At 32.4% G+C, this 21203-nt stretch overlaps 1 protein-coding gene across 3 annotated transcripts in view; it reads left to right on the forward strand.

The window, feature by feature from the left end:
- The window catches only part of LOC115878147 (glycerol-3-phosphate dehydrogenase, mitochondrial), a 65439-nt gene that overhangs the window by 37235 nt on the left and 7001 nt on the right, over positions 1-21203 (forward strand). For all 3 annotated transcript variants that reach the window (XM_030894643.1, XM_030894571.1, XM_030894710.1), the window contains exons 5-12: positions 5667-5830; positions 5896-6054; positions 12083-12217; positions 12278-12481; positions 13803-13997; positions 15801-16065; positions 17960-18102; positions 18206-18405. In XM_030894643.1, coding sequence (XP_030750503.1) covers positions 5667-5830; positions 5896-6054; positions 12083-12217; positions 12278-12481; positions 13803-13997; positions 15801-16065; positions 17960-18102; positions 18206-18405 — 1465 coding nt within the window. The remainder of the gene's footprint in view (positions 1-5666; positions 5831-5895; positions 6055-12082; positions 12218-12277; positions 12482-13802; positions 13998-15800; positions 16066-17959; positions 18103-18205; positions 18406-21203) is intronic.

The raw sequence follows: 21203 nt of genomic DNA on the forward strand, positions 1-21203 counted from the left end.
GCTTCTTTTTTTCTTTTTTCTCTCTTCTTTTTTCTTCCATAGTTTCCAATTCTGATTTAAGTGCATCCGCTGACCATTTGCCTTTCTCTGATGTCCTTTGGTATGTTCTGGGCATCATAAACTAAAAGAAACAAGCTATAAAAAAACAAACAAGAAGAGTGTACACCTGGGTTATGGTGGGTTCATACAGCCAAATAAAATAAAATAAGAATAAAATAAAATAAAATAAGAAAGTTGGTTATATGGGATACCGTACATGCGTTCATACAGCCAAATAAAATAACAAATAAAATAAGAAGTCTTTATCTTTTAACTTCTTGTTTTATTTTATGTGAAAATGGCTTTGCGCACGCTTAATTCTAACCTGCAAATATTTTCAGTTTGGATTTAATTTATATTATAATTTCACATAAGTAAAATGTATAATATAGTAGGCGACGAATAAATAAATATACTATAAATAGTAAAATTACTATAAACAATCGTAAAAGTTAACTTTTATCCAGCCTCATCGTACTGCGCATGAGCAAATATATAGTTCTTATTTTATTTTATTTGACTGTATGAACGCACACAAATAAGAATTCCTTATTTCTTATTTTATTTTATTCTTATTTTATTTTATTTGGCTGTATGAACCCACCATTAATATCGCGCAGCGCGTTATTGTTTGTTATTGTTTTTGAGCGGTATTTCCCCGGGAGCCGTTTTTTTATCTAAAAATTTATTTTAGCAAAAGTACTTACATTTTATTGGTGATCGCTTGCGATAACACTTATAGGTGCACTGGTAAGTGGAAATAAAATCAAGCTGCTTTTGTTAATCAGAGGAACTACTAATTATCAACCGATTAAATTGCCAAAAAGATAGATAAAAAACCCATCTAGCACTAAAATGTTCGTTATTGATTAACGACTGCCGGCAATTATTCCAAACTTTAGGAGGATACTTCATATGGCTTATGCAACACTTCCAGCCTCACACCTGTATATTACTAGTTGTAGTTTTTTCTACAGCGGCGTGCGCGGGATTCCCCCCGGTTTCCCCTAATCAAGTGATACTCATAGTTCAATTCAGAAAAAAAAACCATCCCTTCCAAATCACATAAATTATGACGAAAGTACAACTTTAACGCGTCTTTAAAAAAGTCTAATGCAAGTTTTGCATAAAATAACTTGGGGAGATAATATCTCACCTTTTCAAAATTTAAGAAGTACGCATTTAGGACTTAAGGACTTAGGAACATGTTAAAAAATAGGTAAAACTGATTTTCCAAAATTCCTTGAAAATATTCAAAGCAAATTTTGTCAAAAATCAAAATGTCTCTCAGATTGCAACTAAAATAAAATAATCTAGCCAATAGTTAACTTTACGTAGAATCGTTGTTTATATATTCTTAAAGTTGTTCAACCGACTAGACAAAATGTGCTGCCGAACTGGAGGACAAATCGTGAACCTTTCGGGGCGGAGTCAAAAATATCGATTATTTTCGTTATTTTCCTCAGAGTAATCTATATAGTATATATAAATCTGACTGTCCTGACCTTGTCCTGACTGATACTCAACGCCCAGACCAAACCCCAGACCAAACCCTTGACCCTAGAAAGCTGAAATTTTGCACAGGGGTTCCTTTTATGATGTTTACGTAAGATAAGAAAGGATTTTTAAAAATTCATCCCCTAAAGGGGTAAAAAGGGGGGTGGAATATTACAATATTTTTTATTTAAAAAACGGTCAAGTTTCCGAAAAAACGCTGAAACACGTATATTTTATTTTCTTTTTTTACATATTTTCAGATTTTTTTAAAAATGTATACAGGGTGTTTCGAAAAATCTGGTCATTGATTAATCACGATCCTGCTTAAAGCGCTTGACGTAAAAAGCTGATTTTTGGAAAACGGATTGACTTTAGGGTGTAGAGGTTCGATAAGAAGGGATTTTTCGAAACTCGAATTCTAAGGGGGTGAAACCGCCCCTCAAATATTAGAATATTTTTTATTTAAAAACGGTCAAGTTTCCGAAAAAACGCTTTAAACACGTATATTTTATTTTCTTTTTACATATTTTAAGATTTTTTAAAAATGTATACAGGGTGTTTCTGAAAAATCTGGTCATTGATTAATCACGATCCTGCTTAAAGCGCTTGACGTAAAAAGCTGATTTTTGGAAAACGGATTGACTTTAGGGTGTAGAGGTTCGATAAGAAGGGATTTTTCGAAACTCGAATTCTAAGGGGTGAAACCGCCCCTCAAATATTAGAATATTTTTATTTAAAAACGGTCAAGTTTCCGAAAAAACGCTTAAGCACGTATAATTTATTTTCTTTTTTTGCATATTTTAAGATTTTTTAAAAATGTATACAGGGTGTTTCGAAAAATTGATTAATTGGTCATTGATTAATCACGATTCTGCTTAAAGCGCTTGACGTAAAAAGCTGATTTTTGGAAAACGGATTGACTTTAGGGTGTAGAGGTTCGATAAGAAGGGATTTTTCGAAACTCGAATTCTGAGGGTGTGAAACCACCCCTCAAATATTAGAATATTTTTTATTTAAAAACCGGTGAGTTTTTCGGAAAAATTCTTAAACATGTATATTTTATTTCGTTGTTTTACATATTTTAAGATTTTTTAAAAATTTATACAGGGTGTTTCATAAAATATAACCATTGAGTAATCACGATTCTACTTAAACTGTTTGACTTTTAAAGCTGATTTTTGGCAAACGGATTTACTGTGGGGTGTAGAGGTTCGATAAGGAGGGGTTTTTCGAATTTCAAATTCCAAGCGGATGAAAACGACCCACAAATATTACAATATATGTTATTTAAATACGGCGAGCCTTTCGGGAAAACACTTGGACACGCATAATTGATTTTGTTTTTACATATTTTGAAATTTTTAAAAATCATACAGGGTGTTCCAAAAGTTGGGTAATTGATTAATCACGATTCTGCTTTAAACTGCTTGACGTAAAAAGCTTATTTTTGGCAAACAGATTTTCGAAAGTCAAATTCCAACGAGATGAAACTACCCCTCAAATATTATACCAAGTTATATAATAATATCGCCATATTGTTTTTTCTCATGCTGACATAAATGTAAGAAAATTTTATCTTAGTTTGTATGTTAATGGAAATTCTTGCTTTGCTTGATCATCACCATTACAAATGATTAATCCGACGCGAACGAAGTCGCGGGTACACACTAGTGTAATAATATAGCCCCGGGTTTCTGCGAACTTTAATAGTGATCAGCTGATTAAGAAATTTAAACAAAACTTTTATTTTATTGTAAATTGTGGATTATTTTTGCCTGTTATTTTAAGAATTCTAAACCGTATTAACAAAGAAATTATTATTTCGATATGTTGGTACATTATTTATAATAATTTATGATAATGATAATTGCTATTAATTAATATTTAAAAAAAGTTACATACCTATTTTAATTTGATTTAATGCAGGCTTATAAAAGAATCATTTCATTCTTAGATTATTTTATTTTAAATTGAGTGCTTTACGAATTTTACGATAATTTTTTTGAAAACAAAACTTTTTACATTCTTGATGCCAACTAATTGGCATGGTATTATTGGTATGGAAATTAGCCAAGAAAGAAAAGAATTGGCTAAAACTTGTAATTTTTCGAAAAAAAAACATATTATACCTACCTATATCGCTGAAAAGCTTAAAAAATGGCGCTTTTTATGAAGTCATGGCCAACTATGGTTTCCATTTAAAAAAAAAACATAACGTTTGTGTCATATATGTCAAAAAAATTACAGGCTTTAGAAAAAAAACAGAAAACACAAATTCATTAGGTATGTGATTGTCTACAACTTTTATGTGAAAACTTTTTGTCTAAAATACCGTATGATCGAATAAAAACGGCGTCAGCGATGGCTATGCAATGACGATCGATGATATGTCCCATATAATTTTACATATAAAATGACAGCGATCTTCATTTCATAGACATCGTTGAGGCCGTTTTTATTCGATCATACGGTAGATTATAATGGAATTAGAGACAAAATTTTTAAAATAGCCAAAATTTGTTTTTTTCGAAATATCTAGTAAGCCTTGAACTTCTCCGAAAAATCCGAAAGGCGCATATTTATGACCCCACAAAACTGCAATTCTTTCCCCATTTAACCGACTCTCTATCTTCAGTCTCCAGTAGTTTCCGAGACACCCATAGAGAACATCGTAGGAAACTCACCCTGTGTAGTATTTAGAAACTAACTATTATTATTATTTGACTAGATTAATTTGATTAATAAGACTCGATTAATTTAATTTAAAATAAATTTGATCAGATTTTTTTTTGTATATTCTACTACCAGAAAACCAAAATTAGATGATAGTGCACTTTTCAACGAAGTTGAAGGAAGATATAGTGTATCTATCACAATACTTAATAGAATTACACCACAATTAGAAGAAAAACAAAAAGAAAAAATACCCAAATACCTTCACCTACTACTCCATCTACAAAATAAACTAATATAATCTCTTATAAAAACACTACACAACTACTTCTTGTATTCTTCACTGAAAAAATTATCAAACTTACTAATTAATCAAACAAAGAGAAAAAATAACCAAATTATCCCTTCACCTACTACTTAACTACAAAATAATAAACTCTAAAAACACTACTAAACTATTTGTGGTATTCTACACTAAACATTATAATTAAATTTAATAAAATTAATCTAATTTTACACTACAACCACTACAAAGAAATAAGAACATTTTTTAAAACTTGAAGAAACAGAACTTCGATACGTGCGACCAGTATAATAGATCAAGCGGACAAAGAATATAAAATACTTTAAAAATGTGCATTCAGAAAGAAAAAATATCTCGAAAATTATCTAAAGAAACATTTTGTTTTCTTATCAGTGAAAAGGATCGGCCTCGTCGACCTTGCGGAATCTGTCGGGTATTTACAATGGTCGAATTGTATAATTACCAGCTTTTATAGCATATCTAATAGACAAAAAGTATCTGGTCGATTAGTAACCAATTGGCACAGTCCGAAAATTATCGATTTTTATTTTCTCTGTTTTTATTGGTCGCTTCAAAATTCAGAGTAACAAAAAAATTTTTTCTGTAGTAAAAGACCGTGGCGGGGCGTATCGCCATCTGGTGCTTTACATCCATAAACGTCTTAGGTTGAGCTACTTTAAAAATCTATATACAAGGGTAGAATCTACTGACACACACCGTTCTATGATATCTCTAACCGATCTTGACTAATTTGAGATAATCTACAAAAAACATATTTATTTCCGTTTTTCGTTACTTTTACAACCAATATCTCTGGAATAACTAATGGAAACTTGAACATTTCTTCTAAAGCCTATCACTATTTCACACACTCGAGACCTTTCTTAGAAGTTACTGACCTAGAAAAATCTAAAATTGCCACGGGGTTTTTAACAGGACACTGTCTCCTCAATGAACACCTCAGTAGATTGAACCAACCTCTCTAGAACCGTCTTTGATACTGGCTTTTGTCAAAGCCCTCAGACTGTTATAACTCAAGAAAGGGGGCCACTATAGAGCTATAAGGTCGCGGTGATTAACTTCCCCCCTTCCCATACCATCTACATCTCTATTTCAAACGTACCTTTTTCTTATTATCAATTTTCTTTTTCAGGTGGTGGCAAGTACCGTACTATTGGTTTGGTATTAAAATGTACGATGTGGTGGCTGGTTCTAAAACTTTAAAGAATTCCTACTTCCTATCGAAAAAGAACGCTCTAGAACTGTTTCCCATGTTGAAAGGCAACGCCCTGTGTGGTGGAATAGTGTATTACGATGGTAAATATATAAATATTTATCTTTTATATTAGCGTTTTTTTTTATATTTTTTATGGTTTTTTAAGGCCAACAGGATGACGCTAGGATGAACTTGGCAGTTGCTATAACTGCAGCAAGGCATGGAGCTACAGTAGTGAACCACGTTTCTGTATCTGGCTTGATAAAAGAAAACAAAGATGGCAAAGAAGTCATCACGGGTGTCCACTGTAAAGACGAAATGACCGGTAAGAATGTCTTTTAGCAATGAGCAAGACTGGTCTTGGTCTTGATCTTGCTTTTTATGCAAGACCAAGACCAAGCATGCAAGAGTCTTGCGGTCTTGTATTTTTCTACTTTTATATGATATAAAGCTTCATTCGGAACCTCGAAATTTGTGGAAGAAATTAGTGGTTTCAATTAGCATAGAAGTATGTTCCTGTAATTTCAATGTAAGCATTCAGAACGTCAAAGTTAGTGGTTTTAATTTTCATTTAGTAGAAAAAGTTAACAAACTTTTAGCTTACCTATGCCACTAATTATACATACTTAAAAATGTATCATGCTTTAAGCTTCATTCAGAACCTCGCAATTAGTGGAATAAATTAGTGGTATCAGTTGTCTAAAAAAAATGTCTAAAAAAACACAATTAATAGTTATTTTTTATACCAGACGATAAAATCGTCGACCGAAAAGATTAATAATTAATTTCGGGAGACGATAATGCAATTTTACCGTCGTGTATAAAACAATATTTTTTTCCAGAGCGGGTTACGTTTTAAAAAATATTTAGATATAATTATTTCAAGGAATTTATTATGAGTAGAAAAAATATTGTGCTGGGTTGGCGTTGGTTTCTATGTAATTTGACAAATAAATAAAGCTGTCTCTTTAGTTGTCAGTTTTGAGTCAATATTTTTTAATTCTCTTTCGTGTCGATTGCTGATTAAATTAGAGCCAGAAATTGCTTAAAACGAAATAAGTAAATTACCAACAGATATTCAGGCTCAGGCGACAAACGCCATATCCAAACTATTTTTTTTTATCCATTTAAATCCCGAATAACTTATGAAAAGAAATACAAAAATTTTCAAAAATGGAAGCAATGAAAAAACGTGCGAGAAGAAATAAAGTTTTTAACCTATCCTCGCTGTTAAAGCATCATTTAATCTACCCTTGTGGTTAAAGAACTTTTTTATCTACTATTTTTTATAGATGGATATAAGGCATGGTACAAAGAATACAAGGTATGATATTGCGCAGGTTGGTCGCTACGTCACAGGTGATAACAGGCGCTATTGGTCAGCACGCTCCGCGCGCCAATTCAAATCGTCAAGGTATTGTTATAAACCTGTTTTTTTGTTTATATACCGTCATTGAATTATCGTTAAGCAAGTTACTGTGGAGCAGTGCGTAAGGAGTTGGGCTTGTAGGAAGCGAGAGACATGGAGTTCGAATCTCGGCGAGACATAACTTTTTTAATACTGTTGTATCTCTATAGTTTATTTTGTAGTATAAAAGAAAGAACTATTTATTCTGTTATTTTTAATCTGCGGTATTAATATAAATTGATTGTTGGTACAATACCCTCATTTAATATAAAATAATATTCTACTTTTTGAAATGTATCTGGCCCTAATTGTACCTAAAAGTAATATATTTTTACAGTGATATACCATATTGTAAACTATTTAATATTTCAGTCACTTAAAAAGTTAATTTGCATTGAATAATTGCCTACGATCAAAGGAAATTTGAGCTATATAATCCTTGATGGGCGTATTCTGGGTATGCAAATCTCTAAATTTTGGGTTTCGTTCAACTGATTTATTCTCAAAACCTGAAACATCTACATATAAAAAGAAGCACAGGTCACTAATTATAATAAACTTCACCCTTGGAATTACTTCTATCACAATTACAATACATTCATCTGCATTGGCATTTTCTACTTTTCGATGGGAAACAATAAAATTCCCAACATTTTTTAAATGATGTAACAGTTCCTCTTGTGGTTACTTTTCCATAGATATCTTCATCTCTGTCCTCATGTGAATTCAGAGGCAATGAACATAAAAATGATTTACCATAAACATCCCAAACTAAAAACCTAATAAACAATTTTATACCGAATATAGAAATAAATTTAGTATTCTTACCTATTATAGTCCAAATCCATGTTAATAGATAATTATTATTTTTAAATATATTTTTGAAACTGCTGGTTTTAGTAATTATTAAATTAAACGAACTAAAAAGTCTTAAAAATAAACAATTCTTAACCATAACCCCAAAAAATGCAGATCTCCTGTCAACTTTCTTTATTTTTTATTTATTCATTATTTTCCTAGTGACGTCACAGGTGGTATGCGCGAACTGAACGAAATTGGAGCCGCTATCGATCATACCTTGTATTCTTTGTACCATGGATATAAGGCATATAAGGCAATTTTAACAGTTGCTATGGAAAAAAAATAATAGAATTTCCTAGAAACAGCTTGCGGTAGTCAGTTGTATCCATAGAGAAAGCCTACTATTTCTAGTTAATTATTTTATGATATTTAGCTTATAAAACAATCAACTTTTGATTTTTAACCACAATTTGTCTTGACGGATGATATAATCAACGGCGAAAATGACATTCCTTGCAAATTTTGAAGTATAATTAGTGGCATAGATAAATGCAACAAGTTTAGATTGGAAAGCCCGTAAAAATTTTAGGTCGCGAAATTATTTTGGGTCGCGACCGTTATACGCGATCTGGCGCTGCTATAGCGGTCGCTAAGAACAACGGTAAACAAAAACAGAAATAATTTTCTCTTGTCAAAGTCAGAATCTTCAAAAATCATAATAATCTTTCAAAATCTAAACCGCTCTCACTAAAGAAATTCCGAAAAGTGTTTATAGCGTCCATTTTCAAAGTAATTATTGCTATCTTGTGAGTTTAATTCAAGTTTTATTTACTCCAACCGGTAATAATTGTGAAAAAGTGGCATTAAAAACTTAAAAAGCTGTGCTGAGAACTGTAAACTGCAAAAACCATCGTGGATCGTGGCATAACGTCGGTTTCCAATGTTTCATAGGTATTTCATACATGCGTCCTTATATAAAATAAAGTTTCTTGTATGCAACACACTGTATTTTATTTATAAAATTAAACGAAAATAATAATAAATTTGATTAAACAATATTTGGCGATATAATTCCGGAAAAAGCCGAACCGCTCCGAAATTTTCAAAAGTTTTGGGTCGCGACCGTTGTAAGAATAGCGCCAAATAGTGTTTACATTAGATTCAGCTCAGAAGAATCTTCGATTATCAGCATCGTTTTCTCATTGGTTAAAATGCGTAGAAACCTGATTGTTAGTCTGGTTTCTACACATTTCAACCAATAAGAAACGCGCTGACTAGTCAGGGATTCTTCTGAGAACAAAGCCATTGTCCTTATGGGCACATTCCAATCTAAACTTGTTTCATTTATCTATGATTAGTGGTATTATGTTAAAAGTTAGTTAACTTTTCCTCCTTCTTCTTCTTCTTATCACGCCCTCTTCTGCCGAAGGTTGGCGATCCAAATGGCAATTGTGGCTCTGGAAACTGCAGCCCCGAAGATTTCCGCAGACGAGCGTTCAAACCATCTCCTCAAATCTTTTAGCCATGAGTTCTGGCGTCTTCCTACTGATCTTTTCCCTTGCACTTTGCCCTCTATTATGAGGCGCAGTATTTCGTATCTACCACCTCTCATCACATGACCCAGGTATTGCATTTTTCTTTCCTTGATGGTGTTCAGTATCTCTTTTTGTTTCTGCATGCGCTGGAGTACTTCATTGTTGGTGATCCTTTGTACCCATGAGATTCGCAGCATCCGTCTGTATATATACATTTCGAAGGCTTCTATTCTCTTCTCGGTCTGTGAATCCAGTGTCCAGCTCTCACATCCATAGAGTAACACAGAGAAGACGTAGCATCTGGCCATTCGAGTTCTGAGATCCGCACTGAGGTCTCTAACTTCTCCTACTAATTCAAAATCACCACCACTAATTTTGGGCGTTCTGAATGCTCACATTGAAATTAAAGGAACTAATTGAAACCACTAATTTATGCCACTAATTTTGAGGTTATGAATGAAGCTTTAGAAATTACTTATTTGTCGACTTGTGTGAATGACTTTTTTTAAATGTTTTTTTTAAAACGTTTATCTGGACTTTTATCACTACTTAAAATCAAGTTTTTATGAGAATATAATTTTGAGATAGCAAAAATCTGATTAGATTTATGACATTATATCAGTTTTTGTTATCATTTAGACTCTAAAATATTGTTTTTCTGAGATATAGATTAAAATGTGTAATTTGTACAATACTAAATTTCATATCAATAATATATTTTTATACCTTTCACAGATAAAGTGTATTCATTAAAAGTATCTATTATTATATCAGAATATACAGATAATTGGATATAATGGATAGCCGAAATAGTTATTTAAAAAATACGTATCTAAAGCTCTTAAGCAAGTTTTATTATTGACTAATAAATTTTTGGTATCTTAACTACAAATAACGATAGTAGGGAGAACACATTAACTATAGGATTTAAAAATGCCAATTACTATTTGTTGAGCCCACTTGTAATAGCATACTATAATACTGATGGCGTCTAAAAATATTTACTATTACTAAAAATATTTTTTATGACAGCAAATTTTTCAATATCTGCATATCACAATACATACTGCTTATACACCTTTTTTTGTTGTTGCGCTGGTGCACTCTTCATCTATACATGTATTAGATAGAAATATGGATATTTATACAGGGTGGGTCACTGAAAACTTACTATGGTTATAATTTTTAAACCAAAAAAAATATCAAAAAAATAAAAAATACCGTTTCTATAATATCGAGGGGGAATACATATGACGTATTTTTTGAACCACCCTGACCTATCCCTTAGGCGGCACCCCTACTCACTTGAAAATCTTAAATAGCAACACCCCACTTGTGGCTCCTTTTTGGAAAGCCCATGAAAAATGCTAAACGATGATCATAAAATTTTTAGGGTGAATATGAAAAACTACCCATTACACGAAAAATTAGGTGGACATTAATGAAAAAAGTGATGTTTCAGTATAAGTTACAAATTGGGACCCAGCTAAATGAGGCAAATGAGGTATAATTCAAACCACCCCGACCCACCCCTAGGTGTCACCTTTCACTTCTAAACTCATCAATGCCATTTTGAAACCATTGCCATTTTGAAGCTAAAAATAAAAAATGTAGATAATAAAAAAGGCAATACAAAGATGTTTTGCTAATCGTTCAGCATAATTTTGCGATAACGCAAATTCTTCCTTATCATCTATTTTTTTACTTTCAACAAATAGGAGTGCATTTTCAATACTCTTCTGACAGATGTTCGAGGTATACCTGTGATTGATGCCAACTGGCGTGTTGATGCTTCTGGATTTACCGATACCTGACCAATAACTTCCATCTGCATTTCTTCATTTAGTAGCTCTTTCTTGAAACTTTAGAATCAAATCTCTAACATAAACGTAACATAACCGTTTCCAAATAGTACATACCTTTAGCACCATAAAGAAAAACTATTTGAATTCTTTCTTCCACAGTATAAACCATTTTTCTTTCAAATAAGCGAATCAAATAAAAGTTTAAAATAACACCAAATTTGCAAACGATTGAAAATCGATAGAAGACAGTACAAGAACGCAAAGATTTTTTAAGAAAACGTTTTAAGATTCTTTGTTTGTTTTCAAAATTTGCTATGGTTTCAAAATTGCATTGATAAGATTATAAGTGAGGGGATGGTACCTAGGGGTGGGTCGGGGTGGTTTGAAAAATACCTCACTTGACTAATTTAGCTGGGTCCCAAATTCACTTTTTTCATTAATGTCCACCTAATTTTTCGTGTAAGGGGTAGTTTTTCAATTTCACCCTAAAAACTTTATGATCATCGTTTGGCATTTTTAATGGGCTTTCCAAAAAGGCGCCACAAATGAGGTGTTACCATTTAAGATTTTTAAGTGAGTAGGGGTGCCGCCTAAGGGGTAGGTCGGGGTGGTTCAAAAAATACGTCATATATATTCCCCCTTGATATTATAGAAACGGTATTTTTTATTTTTTTGATATCTTTTTTGGTTTAAGAATTATAGCCATTGTAATTTTTCAGTGGCCCACCCTGTATTGCCAGCAGATGGGCCTATGAATAGCATAGCACTAATGTGTCTTCTTTATCAAATACAATATTATTTCAGGGAAAACATGGAGTGTTCCTACAAAATGCGTCATTAACGCTACAGGCCCCTTTACAGACTCTATCAGAAAAATGGACAATCCTAACGTTAAAGAAATCTGCTCTCCTAGCAGCGGAGTTCACATAACTTTGCCAGGTACCACTGCAGTTTCCTCTTTTTCTAATGTACTTAATACTAATAAAATTAAATTTTCAGGATACTACAGTCCAGAACAAATGGGTCTGCTGGATCCATCTACCAGCGACGGTAGAGTGATCTTCTTCTTGCCATGGCAAAAGCACACCATTGCCGGAACCACAGACTTGCCCTGTCAAGTTACGCACAATCCCAAGCCTACAGAAGACGAAATTATGTTTATTTTGGAGGAAGTGAAGAACTACCTCAATCCAGACGTTGAAGGTATTAATTTTAAATAAAATATACTATACAGGATGTTCCAATATTCCGCGGACATAGAACTACTATTGTAATCGCAAAATATTTTCCAATGCACGTCATCAATCATTTCGACATTAACACTAAAGTCTATAAACCTGACTAAATGAAATTTTGCCAAAAATATTAAGAGACAACTTTTAATCGGCATTAAACTGCTTACAATATTTCGCTAACAAGAGAAAAAAAAGTCAGTGGCGTACATGCTCTTTTTTTAGAGAAATATTCCAGTGATAACCTATATGCAGGTCCATGTTGACTATGTCGACACTTTTTTATCTTTAAAATAAGTCGCATTTAGAGTAACTTTTACTTTTAAAGTCTCATTCGAAACGCTAAAAGCACTTGGAAGAAAATTATAATAAATTGAAAAGATATTAAGATTTTAACACCCTGTAGCTACGACACAAAGCGGAATCGGACCTATGTATGAAAAATTAATCTTATTTTTACGTGAGGAATCTCCTCACGAGAGATGACACATGTTTTTTGAAACACCCTGTATATATGGTTATTTTGAACTTCAGCTGAATCTTTGAATAAGAAGACTAAGGAAGGAGCATAATGCTATCCATGTATTCCTGAAAAAGCTCTCTAGGGTGGGGATCCTTGACAGTTCTGTTTGACGATTCATTTGACACATTTGAATTTGATTTGAAATTTTGTGGATTTGTCAGTCTTTACGGAGCTTATTTTATGTTACTTATTATTTATTCTACTACTGATAGTTGTATAAAGGTAGTAAATCTAGATGGCAATTGTGGCAGAACTTAAATTAACAGTGACATTATCGCGATTTATCGAAAAAAACTCTAAAATAGTTGGTTGTGTAGCGTGCGGTAGATCTCGGAAAAAATTGAGTGAAATAATGGAACAACTTTTCGCTAGTAAGTGACTATATAATATACATACATGTAGTAAACCGATCATTTATGAAATTCACTTAAATTAACTAAATTATATATTTTCTTGCATTTTAGCTTTTATTTACTACTTGTCAAAGATCAGATGTCAAAGAATTTTGATACGTTAATTTGACTTACCTGCTTCAGTAGCGTATCGGATGTTTGTGTTAATAAATACTTATTATAAGTTATCTATTTTTATTAGAATTATATATTTTTATAACAATTTTAATAACTACCAACATTTATTCACAACGTAAAATAAAATAACAAATTATTGAGTCTACCCCACGTCTACCCTACATCATATAGTTTTACATTTTTTGTTTATTTTGTGAGCAAGTTGAGTATAAAATTTTGATTTTTTTTCTGCATTTCAGTACGACGTGGTGATGTACTATCAGCATGGAGCGGTATTAGGCCTTTGGTATCCGATCCAAACAAACCAAACACTCAAAGTTTAGCCAGAAATCACATTGTTCACGTTAGCGACTCGAACCTTGTGACTATCGCCGGTGGAAAATGGACTACGTATCGTGCTATGGCACAAGAGACTATCGATGCTGCAATTGCTGGTAATAGTCATTAATAAATAAACGAAAAACATTCTAATTTGATACAAAAAATAATCTTCCTGTCCCAGATATATAGGGTTATTCACCTCAACCGACACGGAGTATTGTAGCCAATGGATTTTTAGAAATTGTGAGTGGTGGGATTATTGGAGGACTACTAAAACTAATAATTTAAAATTATTTTCAAAAGGTACAGAGTGTCCCAAATAAATAAAAAAATGTCATAGTTGTTTTTTTTAAATGGGACACCCTATATATTTTTACATTTTTAGTTTCTACTATTCAAACAAAGGTATATTTGATTAAGGTTTGCCGCACTTTAATCTTACTGTTTTTGAAATATTTACGATTTTGTGAAAATGCAGTAACAAATTTAATTTTTCCATTTTTCTAGGCGTATTTAATTTTGTAAACCAAATTCTGTGTGGCAGAAATAAAAATAGTACCTTATACAGAGTGTCTAAACATATATTTTAAATAATTACTAGCTAAAGCTAGTAAGAACGGCAATAACTTGTTTAACTTAAATGGAACACACCACAAATTAATTGTTCATCAAATTGTATTATACCATTTTTTACCTACCTCTTCAAGTTTTCTTAGAAAATGTATTGTCTTATAATTTAGACCTCATTAGATCATATACCCATGGAATATTGACATTTTAGATTTTTTTAAAGCAACAATTTACAAAATGTACAGGTGCTAAAAACGACAATATTGCTAGTCCACTTGTTTACAAAAAAAAGTATTTAACTCTTTGTAAGAGTATATCAGTTAAATATACCACCATTATTTCCGCTCCAATATTAATTAATTGCATACTTAATTGTATTTAAAATAATATATTTTATTTAAAATATATTATTTTAAATATATGTGGATTTGAATCAGAAATCAATATAATAATAAGTTAATAATAAATATAAGATATAATAATAAGTTTATATAAGTTTAAATAATAAGTTATATAAGGTGTTACTTTTTACCACACAGTCTAATACACATACAAAATTCAGTTTTTTAGTATTTGGAGCAATTATTAATCAACGCAAACAGTCAATTTATGTAGTTCGAACACTGGGATCATATTAATTTGATCCTCTTTTACAGATATTTAAACAGTCTTTAAAAATAATCTAAAATGTCAATTTTCCATGGGTATATTGATAAACGAGGTCTAAATTATAAGAGAAAACATTTCTACGAAAACTTGAAGAGATAGGTAAAAATGTTATAATACAATTTGATAGACGATTAAATTGTGCATCTGTTCTCGTAAAATATACAGGCTGTTCCATTTAAATTAAACAAGTTATTGTCGTTTAAACCTAGTAATTATTTAAAATAAATTTTTAGACACTCTGTATAAGGTAGGATTATTTTTATTACAGCAACACACAAAATTTAGTTAACTGAAATATGTACTTCAGTACAATATTTGCCTAAAAACTTAAAATCGCCTAGAGAAGTGAAGCATTAAAATTATTGTTAGTGCATTTCCACAAAATCGTAAATATTTCAAAAACGGTAAAATTAAAGTGCTGCAAACCTTAATCAAATTTACTTTTATTTCAATTGTAGAAACTAAAAATGTAATAATATATAGGGTGTTCCATTTAAAAAACTACAACTTTGATATTTTTTCTTTATTTGGGACACTCTGTACCTTTTGAAAATAATTTTAAATTGTAGCTTTAGTAATCCTCCACTTACAATTTCTAAAAATCCAATCATTTGGCTACAGTACTCCGTGTCCAATGAGGTGAATAATCCTGTATTTGTATACAATTAACTTTGCAGCTTGTGGTCTGGAAGCCAAATGCTCTTCGCCTGAATGCCGAACCGATGGCCTCCTTTTGGAGGGAGCTCACGAATGGACACCCACCATGTACATTAGACTGGTACAAGATTTCGGTTTAGAATGCGAAGTAGCCCAACATCTGGCCAAATCTTACGGAGACAGGGCCTTCACGGTAGCCAAAATGGCCAGTTTAACCGGTAAAAGGTGGCCAATTATCGGTAAAAAGATCCATCCAGAATTCCCGTACATCGATGCAGAAGTGAGGTGAGAAATGTTTAACTATATACAGGGTGAGTCTGAAATAAGTGCAATTATTTTTAAGGGGTAGTATATTTCGACCCCAGTTTGTTTCGACCCCAGACAGTTTCGACCCAAAAATTTCGGTTAATTTTTTGGAATTTTTTTGTTGATTTTTAGTCAAAAAATATATCTATGATATGGCAACGTGGGTAGTAGATTAAATTAACAAGAAAAAAAAACCGGAAAAGATCGGGTGTTTCTCAAATTTAAGCAAAAACATTTTTTTTTATAAATTTTGGAAAAAAAGAGAAAAAAATATATTTCTTTTATTAAGATCTATCAGCTGTGAAAATATTTGCATTTATTTAAGGTTCACCCTGTATAGGAAAATCAATAAAAGTTGGCTTGTACGTCATCAAAATATTTGATGTATGCACTTCCCGATGTTGCCACGGTTACTTTTTCTACTTTAACTTGCTACAAGTAGTATTATATAAAATTTGTAATTTTGTTACTTCATTTTAGACACAATATTTTGATATAGATAGAATGGTTCAACCATCGTTCAACGTCACGTCATACCTATCTTGTTGAGCTTTCTCAATCCTTAGATCTTATAAATTTCGCGGATAAAGCTATGCCATATGTATATTACATACGACTTTGTTTACGGGACTTCCACATGCATTTTTCTATTTATTTCTTTCTAGAACAAGATTATCGTATAAACCTATCCTTCTCTCTAAATACGCTACTGAGCATGCGCAAAACGATATTAGACGTGAATGCTAACTTGGAGCGATTTTTCCCTGCGTTGACAACAATTACTAAAAATATAGACCATTCATTTTTTTTAATCAAGATATAACTGATACGTGTATTTATTATTTTGAAAATATTTGTCATATTATGTCAATATAATTTTTATATAAATTTCAAACAAAAATTAAATCATACGATAAATTCTTTTTTAAAAATCTTTTAAAATACTACTTTGAAAAATAGCTATAGCTATGATGAATGGGCAACCCATAGAACCAGTAACCAGGGAAACAGTAAAATATGGTTTGACATTGAAAAGTCAAAACATATTTTAATAAAAAAAATAATTAATGCCACTTTTTGTGATTTTTGTGTACTGTTTGACCCGTGACAATAAAGAGTTGATTTGGATTTCCGACGATATTTTAGATTTGTGTTCTTTTTGAAAGTTTGTTTTTGTAGTGTGATAAAGTTAGTATATATAATAAATTATTGGATAAATAGACATTATGACTAATAAAAGTGTTAGCTAATATTATGTGAAGCTGTCCGCAATAGGAAAATCTTTTCCTTAAAAGAACTCCACAACACTAAAAGTATGAAAACCTCTAAATCATGTTCCATATTTAAAAAAAAACAAGATATGTGTGATTTAAAATCGTTATTTAAACCGACTTTTCTTCAGTGAAATATATATTTATGTTAGGTAACTTATCACTTTAAACATTATTAGGCAATTTACCTTTGATTTTTTTTCTTTAAATAGTTAATAATATACTAATAAATATTATCCAATAAATAACTAATATACGAATAACAATATTATTTTCTCTAATTTATATATTTATATTTTCTAATTTATGACATAAAAATGACATATACCAAAAAGACAGAGAGACGATTCGTCAGTCAGTGTCAAAGACAAAGATAATCAGAGAGTCGAATGTCGGTGACGTGTCTTCAATAAAAATGAAGCGAATTTACTTATCCACGAAGTTTATAAAATCTAAGATAGGAAAGTATTTAAAATTTTCTAAACAATATGAATCTCAGATATACCCTAATATTCATATTTGACAAATAATGATGACGTAACGTTGAATGACGATTGAACGGTCTTTATATGAATTTATCTTAATTGTGTCTATTTTTTTAGATACGGATGCAGAGAATATGCTTTGACAGCTATCGATATGATAGCTAGGAGAGTCAGGTTAGCATTCTTGAACGTCCAAGCTGCACAAGAAGCCTTGCCAGAGATTATTTCTATAATGGCAGAAGAGTTAGGATGGTCAGAAGGTAATACAAAAAAAAAACGGCGTCAAAGACGGCTAGGAAATGACAACCGATGATAATTTTGTCGAGGTCAATTTCTATTTTATTAATTAATTTATTTTTTTAGAGGAAAAGAAGAAACAGACAAGTCTAGCCACTGAATTCTTGCAAAACGAGATGGGACAGAACGTCAACAGAGCCAGTAGGGATAAAATTCCGATTAACCTAAACAAAGAAGAGATTCAACTGTACATTAAGAGATTCCAAATTATCGACAAAGACAGAAAAGGATATGTGTCAATTAATGACATTAGGCGAAGTTTGAAGGTATATTTATTTTTTTAATGATAGATCGCCTGGTATTCTATTTCAATAAAAATATTAAAGAAGGAGTATACGTAATGCTATATCCATGGATTCATGTATTAAGCCTTCCTTTGAATGTGGTAGACAGCATTCAACTAAAAGAAATTCGGACCTCCATTGTATTTATTTATTTTGATTAACACAACGTTTCGGTCAGAATTAATCACTGATCACTGACCGTTATCAAGTGTAAACTAATCTAATTATATGACCAACATGTAACGATCACTGGAACATTTACCTTAAATCTTTTTATCCAAAAATTGATAAGGTAATCGCAAAACATTTTCCGATACACGTGATCAATCATATCGAAATTGACACTAAAGCCTATAAATCTGACTAAAGGAAATTTTGGCAAAATGTTACATTAATTTAAGATACCGAACAGCTACTCATTTTACTTTATAGAGCAAATGATTGTAACAGATATTTTATTTAGATTCTTCTTCTTTCCATGCCGTCTTCTCATAGAAGGTTGGCGACCACTTTTCTAAATTCTTCTCTGTCTTTTGCAACATGGAACAATTCTCCAACGCCAAGATTTGTCCACTCTCTAATGTTTCGGAGCCAGGATTTTTTCTTTCTGCCGATACCCTTCCTCCCTCAATTCTGCCCTGCATATATTTTGTAACAGTAGATATTTGTCACTGCGTAATATGTGTCCCACGTAAGATGTTTTTCTTATCTTAATGATTGTGAGAAGTTTTCGTTTTCGGCCTATGCGTCTCAACACTTCGTCGTTGCTTATTCTATCAGTCCAAGGTATCTTCAGAATGCGCCTATAGAGCCACATCTCAAATGCTTCGAGCTTTTTAATCATTTGAGTCTTCAGCGTCCAAGTTTCTACTCCGTACATTAACACCGACCACACATAACACTCCACGAATCTCAACCTGATGACAAGGTTTAAATTTCTGTTTGTGAGCAATGTGGAATATTTCATAAATGCATTTCGAGCCATTTCAATTCTGATCTTAATTTCCTGATCAGGGTCCATTTCAGAATTTATGGTAGAGCCGAGATATTTGTATTTTTGGACCTGCTCTATTCGGTTCCCATTTACTGTCAGAATAGGGTTAATATTTGGGTTTTTGCTTATGACCATCATTTTAGTTTTCTGCGTGTTTATAGCAAGTCCCACTTCTTCACACTCTCGACTGACTCCTTCCAACAGGGTTTGAAGATCTTCTGCACTCTCCGCCATTATGGCAGTATCATCGGCGAATCTTAGGTTGTTAATCAATGTCCCTCCAATGTTTACTCCCTCAGGTCTCTCGTAAAGTGCTTTTTGAAATACAAACTGAGAGTATAGATTGAACAGTTGTGGTGATAGAACGCAGCCCTGGCGAACTCCTTTTTGAATCTCGACTTCATCAGTCTCGATGTCCCCAACTCGAACCACTGCCGTTTGATTGTAGTAGATATTTTTTATTAATTGTATATCACTTGGGTCCAATTTGATGCTCTTTAAGTTCTCTATAAGTTTGTCGTGTTGGACTTTATCAAAGGCCTTTTGAAAATCAATGAAACAGACATACACATCTTTATTGTATTCTCTACATTTCTGTAGCATTACTGTGATGGCAAATAAAGCCTCTCTAGTTCCCAGACCTTCTCTAAAGCCAAACTGCGTCTCATCCAGTTGTTCCTCGCATTTTCGATATATTCTCTGTTGGATTATCCTCAAGAGTACCTTCAGAGTATGACTCATCAAACTGATTAGCCGATACTCATCACAGGACTTGGGGTTGTTCTTTTTAGGCAGAGGGATGAAGACCGATTTAAGCCAGTCTTTTGGGATTTCTCCTGTTTCGTAAATTTTATTGAGCATTATTGTGAGTTGAGTTAAGTTTCTATCGTCTAAGGCCTTCAAGAATTCTATTGGTATATTATCAGGTCCGGTCGCTTTTCTGCTCTTTGATGTTTTTATAGCATACTCCACTTCTGATTTTAAAATACATAGCTGTTCCGCCTGGTTGCTCTCATCTCTGACGTCATCTCGTCTTGCTGCAAATAGATGTTCAATGTATTCCTTCCAAGTTTGTCTTTTGCCTTCTTCTGTTAACTGTATATCTCCCTGTGCGTTTCTTGTGATCATCGGTATTCTTTTTTTTTATTTCCAGTTAATTCCTTTAACTTTTTATGTAGATTAAAATAATCATGTTTATTGTTCAGTTGTTCCATTTCACGGCAATTCTCCTCCATCCATGTCTCTTTGGCTTTTCTTATGCGGTGTTCTATTTGTCTTTTTGATTGTTTATATTTTTGCGGGTCAGTGTTTTTGTATTTACGCTTTTCCTCTATAAGGTTTATGATTTCCTGTGTCATCCAGGGGTTTTTCGTATTATGTTCTCTTCTGCCTACAACTTGGTCCGCGGCAGTCAACATTGTAGATTTGATTTGGTCCCAGGCCATGTCGATATTTGTCGCTGATGCTTCCAAAAACTCACTTGCTATTGAGTCGTTAAACTCCTTCTGATACTGCTGTTGTTTGAGCTTTTCTGTGTTTATTATCTTCGGTTTTATTATCCTTTGCAGCTTCCTTAGTCTCACTTTTACGTTGGCTACAAGCAATTCGTGGTCAGTGTCCGCATCTGCACCTGGGTAGGTTTTAGCACTCTCAATGCTATTCCTAAACCGTCTGTTGACACAAATGAAATCAATTTGATTCCTTATGATCTTCTCTTTGCTACTTCTTGGTGATGTCCAAGTATAGAGTCGTCGAGGTGGTAGCTCATAAAAAGTATTCGCTTTTT

This window comes from Sitophilus oryzae, unplaced genomic scaffold (assembly GCF_002938485.1).
Source record: "Sitophilus oryzae breed Bouriz unplaced genomic scaffold, Soryzae_2.0 scaffold_1000_pilon_pilon, whole genome shotgun sequence".
Taxonomy (NCBI): domain Eukaryota; kingdom Metazoa; phylum Arthropoda; class Insecta; order Coleoptera; family Curculionidae; genus Sitophilus; species Sitophilus oryzae.